This window comes from Carica papaya, chromosome 5, assembly GCF_054855325.1.
Source record: "Carica papaya isolate Zhongbai chromosome 5, ASM5485532v1, whole genome shotgun sequence".
In the NCBI taxonomy this organism is placed as follows: domain Eukaryota; kingdom Viridiplantae; phylum Streptophyta; class Magnoliopsida; order Brassicales; family Caricaceae; genus Carica; species Carica papaya.
Genome location: NC_142313.1, coordinates 3,802,465 through 3,808,491, shown reverse-complemented (window position 1 = coordinate 3,808,491; position 6,027 = coordinate 3,802,465). Strand labels below are relative to the sequence as shown.

The 6,027-nt window shown below is 34.9% G+C and overlaps 1 protein-coding gene across 2 annotated transcripts; it reads left to right on the top strand.

Annotated features, from left to right (window-relative positions):
• Window positions 1-364: 364 nt before the first annotated feature.
• NDT1 (NAD+ transporter 1) lies at window positions 365-5,665 on the top strand. 2 transcript variants are annotated; one of them, XM_022033544.2, is made up of 9 exons: window positions 365-747; window positions 1,074-1,169; window positions 1,436-1,542; window positions 2,645-2,693; window positions 2,878-2,987; window positions 4,058-4,152; window positions 4,258-4,346; window positions 4,424-4,518; window positions 5,128-5,665. In XM_022033544.2, exons 1-9 carry the CDS (start codon window positions 678-680, stop codon window positions 5,362-5,364), a joined length of 948 nt encoding a protein of 315 aa, XP_021889236.1. In that variant the 5' UTR covers window positions 365-677; the 3' UTR covers window positions 5,365-5,665. The 2 variants fall into 2 exon arrangements, with proteins under 2 accessions (XP_021889236.1, XP_088076194.1); XM_088220068.1 differs by lacking the exons at window positions 365-747; window positions 1,074-1,169 and adding an exon at window positions 1,194-1,361 and having other exon boundaries at window positions 1,440-1,542.
• The last annotated feature ends 362 nt before the right edge of the window (window positions 5,666-6,027 follow it).

Genomic DNA, 6,027 nt, shown 5'->3' with positions numbered 1-6,027 from the left:
TCATTCACTTGAACTAATTTTTTATGATATTTGGAAGTCACCAATATTCTCACATGATGGCTTCAAATACTATGTTCTTTTTATTGATCATTTCACAAACTATATATGGTTTTATCCCGTTAAAGATGTTTTCATGAAATTTAAAGCCATTATTGAAAATTTCTTCAATAAATTTATTGGAAACTCTTTTTCACTTTTTTTTTAATTTATAATTATTATGCTGAATCTTCATTAAGTGGGCCCCTTATCCACGTGTAGTAAATCGTACGGCTGAGCATCGAGGCAAATAGAAGCCAAACAAAAAAATCTTCCACGTTTTTTCTCAAAGGAAGGAAAAAAGAAAGAGTCTCCAATCCTTTTACTTGTAGGATATGAATATCCCCCTTCGAATCTAATGGCGATTTCTGGTTTCACTCGATCTCATCGACCACCACCTGTAAACAACTCGTATCGATCTAGGATTTCCGATGCGTCGTTGAAGCGTTTATACAAACCCTAACTCGACGGCTCTAACTCGGTCTTCCACTTTGACACGCAATCACGCACATATAACCTCCAGGAGCTATACCTTCTGGCCATGCGACTCTGGTTCTCTGCGATATCCCTCTCGAGAGAGGATTCTTTGGATTTGGCTAAATTCTTGATTTGTTTCCGGCTACTTGTTAAGGTTTCTAAAAATGTCCAACGATTCTCATGCCCCTAATTCCAAGGTTCTCCTCTGCAATGCTGGCGCTGGCGCTGCCGCCGGTATGGACCCCTGCAACTTTTCTTACCTCACTTTCTTTTACAATCTTTATCTGATCGAACCGAGAAAGTTGACGAAAAGAAGAGATAGCGAATGGAATTTGCGAATACGTATATTTTCTAGAAAAAGAAACTGTTGATAGTGCCTTGCTTTTGTTTTGTTTTTTGTTTTTTTTTTCTCTTCTTTGGTTGTTTTCGTTTTTTGTAAGTCAAAAGTACTAGTGGTCTTTTCATCGAAAGGATTGAAGTTTTCTGCTATCCGTATATGATTTGGAAGGACTACGAAAATTCTCAATCCAGTTTGATTATGTTGTTGGAATTTTGTGTAGGAGTTATTGCTGCTACGTTTGTGTGTCCTTTAGATGTGATAAAGACACGGTTTCAGGTTCACGGGCTTCCAAACCTTGACGCTCAGAATATAAAAGGTACGTATGTCTACTTTGCAGGCATGAACACTCCGTGACATAAACAGATGCATTATTTACTATACAAGATTGTTATAGAAGCAGAGGAACTATTTAGTGGCCGACTTTGGATTATGTACAATTTACAAATTAGTATAAAGTTGAGGATATGCTGAGGTCTAATCTGCGAGTTATCTTACTGTCCAACAGTAGGTGTTCTCTGACTGTGGATTGATTCCAAATTTTGTATGGTTATTTAATCAGTAAGTTATATTTTATTGGATCAGGTAGTTTTATTGTTGGTAGTTTGAAACAAATATTCCAGAAAGAGGGGCTACGTGGTCTGTACCGTGGACTCTCTCCCACAGTACTGGCATTACTTCCGAATTGGGCGGTAAGTCACGATTCTTCCCATTTCAATTTTCTTGGTTTTGCTTGTTGTGACTCGGGATCCTGATGAATTTGCTGACCCGACTTCTCCCCTGAATTGATAAGTAGTTTTCTTGACAACCGCTTCTTGTTTGAATACACTAAGAAATGTTTTTCTTGTTTGCTTGAGTGTAAGACTATGTTAGGTAGGAGTTGGTCGGAAAGTCCTCATAGGAATGAGTATTTTGGTTTATTTAGATGATTTGAGGCAACAACTTTTGCTTGTTTAGAAATAAAGCAACATGATAAATATTGTGCATTGACATTCTTGAACTGCGCAATTAGAACTATTCTTTGGTGCTGGGATCTTATGCGCACACTAGAATCCAATATGGATGAACTGTTTATGTTGCATAAACAAATATTTCAGTGCTGAAGAGAGTACAAAGATACTGGAGTCTCTTAGCCTCAAAGGATCCACCATCCACAATTTTTGGATTCTGATTTACAGGCTTATTACTTGAAGAATCTTCAGTCATCACTGAGGATAATGAAGAGGACATGCTTTAATTTCCAAGAAATTTGAATGTAACTTTTATTTGATAAACAGTATGATATAAGAACATAAAATGATGTTTCACCAACTATTCATTTGCAAGATATAAATCTTATCAACATGAACACGATTCATTAGTTTTCAACCCTCAATGAAGATGTATGAAAAAGCCATAAAGGTATTGAAATAAGGTGGCAGAACTTGGATGTTTCGCAAAGTAATTTGTCTGTGAGGTTAAATGAAAAGTTGTGCACCTAAATGCAGTTGTCATTACATCACTTATATTTATCATGGATTTCAATTTTCACTTCTTGTTATGCATACTGTTTTTTAGTTGTAAGTGCAACCACTAATCATGTTAGAGTGTCATGTGACATTTAATGAATGGATGGTAAGAGTTCTCTAAACTTTAGAGAATTAAAATATTCAGAAATTGTTTGCTTTGAATTTGATGTTTCTGTGCATATACCATGCAATTCTTATATGGCTTCAAAAAATTTTTTTTAAGTCATATGCCTTCGAAATTGTTTTGGGTTTGTTTACATTTCATATAGTACCATTAATTTTACAGGTTTACTTCACAATATATGACCAGCTCAAGAGCTTACTTGGTTCAGATGGTTAGTTCATGAATTTATTCATTATTGATATAAATGGTTATCAATTCTGCAGTTTAACCTTGAGCAAGCATCTTTGTTTTATATATATGTGTGTATACATACAGACACACACACACATATATATATATAACTTGTCAATGTCTGTTGAAGGGTGTAATGCTTTTTCTGTTATGGACTCGTGCAGATGAAAATCATCATCTTTCAATAGGTGCCAATATGCTAGCTGCTTCTGGTGCTGGAGCTGCAACCACCATTGCAACAAATCCTCTTTGGGTTGTGAAAACAAGACTCCAGGTGTGTCTTGATAATTCATTTTTGTTTTATTTTATAATGAGTCTTACAATGTAGTTAACATGTTCAGCAGACAGTGCAGCTTATTTGATCAGTAGCTTAGAATTGTCGAAAACAGAATTACCTGTCTATATTTGCTGCTTTTTTTTCAGTATTTTTAAATAATATAAAATCGCTTGATTGCTGAACTGCCCTTACTCACTTCAAACCTTTGTGTGCTCACATGTCAAAAATTAAGAAGTTGGTGAGGAGGAATATGGCCAGTGGACATTAATTTTATTAGTTTTACTTGTAACATTTAGTATCCACGTTCTACTAATAAAGAATTATTTTGTATCCACGTCAGTTGTCTTCCAGAAGCAGGCTAGTTATCACTTGTTGAGAAATAGCAACTTTTGAAGCTGGAGACTATAAGCTCTCTAATAATGTTTATAAATAAGCTATTAAAGTGTTTGGCTAACATTAGCTTATCCGTTTTATTAGTTTATTTACATATTTGATAAAAAAAAAATAGTTGATAAGTTGTCAATTCTGTCAAAATGACAGAATGACAATTTTCAGTATTTTAAATGTTAGAGCTGTCGGAATGTGTTTTTTTATGTAAAATTTATTTGTTTAAATTGTTATACTAATTAAAATATGAATTAAGTGTAAATATCATTTCAAATAGTGTTTCAATTATCACTCATACCAGTACTTTTATTGTGTATTTCTTTCAAAAATGTAAATTATCATTTCAGTTGTTATTTTTTATTTTATATTCATACTTAATGAGTGAGGGATGTATATTATAATTTTTGAAGTTGTTAAGAGATAATATGGACTTTGACTTAGTTAACAATAGCATTTTTTTAGAGAGATTACAAGTTCCCAAAACAAAAAGTTAGCTTTCTAAAAATAATTTAGCAAGAGCTTATAAGCTGTCTGGCTTATAACCTCCAGGGTATTTTCCAAATGCGTAAGAATTTCAAAGAGCTATTAGAAAGCTTACAAGTTTCTGGTGACTTACTTATAAACTATCAAACACCCTCCAAGTTAAAGAGTATTTATATATGTTTCTTTTCCTCTTGCAGACTCAAGGGATGAGAGTAGGTATAGTGCCATATAGGAGTACTTTGTCTGCTCTGAGGAGAATAGCTCACGAGGAGGGCATTCGCGGATTGTATAGGTTTGAAACTTTTTATCATATTTCACTCTTTAAACTATTAAAGGAGAGTTCTCTACTGATGAAGACGTGCTTTTATTGAGGTTTGTGATATTCTGTGTTGAGCAGTGGTCTTGTTCCTGCTTTGGTTGGTATCAGTCATGTGGCCATTCAGTTTCCGATGTATGAGACAGTTAAATCCTATTTGGCCAATCAAGGTAGTGGCATGCATTTTGTCATCTGTATAGTCGATAAGTAATTTCTTTTGCTTTTAATTGAATGTGATATTTTCCAGATAATGTTAAAATGGATAAACTCCGTGCAACTGATGTTGCTGTTGCATCATCCGTGGCTAAAATATTTGCCTCAACATTGACTTATCCTCATGAGGTATGTTGGTAAATATATGCTCAACTTAGTTGTCCTTTCCTTTTATATGGTATCTCTGTGGTGAAATAGTGTGTCAAATCATTTCCTTTTCGTTTAATATTAACTTTTATTTGTCCTCAGTGTGTGCATGTATTTCAGAATCCTTCTTTCTTGCTACAAGAAGTCTTGATTATGTAGTTCCTTGTTGTTGTATGAGTCTATCCTCCTCTTGCGTAGTTGGTGGAAGCAGTTATAATGAGAGGGTTTTTGTTGGCCATTGTAGCAATCACCTCTTGCCACAGATTATTCAATTCTCTGAAAAAAGAGGGGTTAGATACAATGTAAATCAAACTGATAATTCCTTCTTGGTAGTCAGAACAAGCTGTTATATTTTGCATGTATTTGTTTACCTAAACTCCCATTTCATGGAAAACTGCCTCTTTCTGGAGTTGTTGCAACTTCATATACATCTGATGGAACTTGTTTTTAAAAGCTCTACTCATTAAGTCTCGGATCAAATGCATGTATCATCTACCATTACCTTTTATGCAGTTCACCCTGATCATGGTTCAGCAATATTACATGAGTTGATGACAATAACCTGTACATTTATTCTTGCATGATATATAGGTTGTACGATCAAGGCTTCAAGAGCAAGGGCACCATTCAGAGAAGCGCTATTCTGGAATGATTGATTGCATTAGAAAAGTATTTCGTCAAGACGGACTCCCTGGCTTTTATCGTGGGTGTGCAACCAACCTTTTCAGGACCACCCCAGCAGCCGTTATCACATTTACCAGCTTTGAGATGATTCACCGATTTCTTGTAGAGCTTTTCCCACCTGACCCACATCCTCACACATTGTGAAGATGGTCATGTATAAATCAAGGATGCAGCATTGCGATGTATTTTCCCTCAGTGACACCCCAAACAAGGGCAAACACATTGTTTTAGTGATGATAGAGAGAGCAAACTAATGTTGCATGCTGTAGTTTCTGGGAGTAGCAATTAGGAAGGTTCAGAGATATTTATACCATAGGAGATACTGTAAGATCCTCCGAAGCAATGGCAAGGATCGTGTTACGACTGGGTAGTGATAATGACGATTCTCAGTAGGGTGGTTAGTACATTGTTGAAACCTCAATGATTAGGACAATTTTTTCTTTTAGTGAATGCCGAAATAATCAGGCTGAATTTTTTTTTTTTTTCAAATATAAATATATATTTAATAATTAAGAGTACTTCCACATTAATACAATCAACTTTATAATAAGAAAACAACCCAATTAATCTCTTAATGAAACAAATATAAAATGCACAGTTGGACTGAATTTATGACCTTATACAGAAAGAGTAAGTTAAATCCGTGAACCATTTTTTTTAGTCTAGCTTTGTATTTTGCTAGCCCTAGCAAAAGAAATGGAAAATTTCCCTGCAACTGGATTTGGGGAAAGCTGCAAGGCCTGTATACAAAGATGGAAGTTTGTATATGGAGCGATATCGTAAGCGAGTCAAAGTTGAGTCCCCACC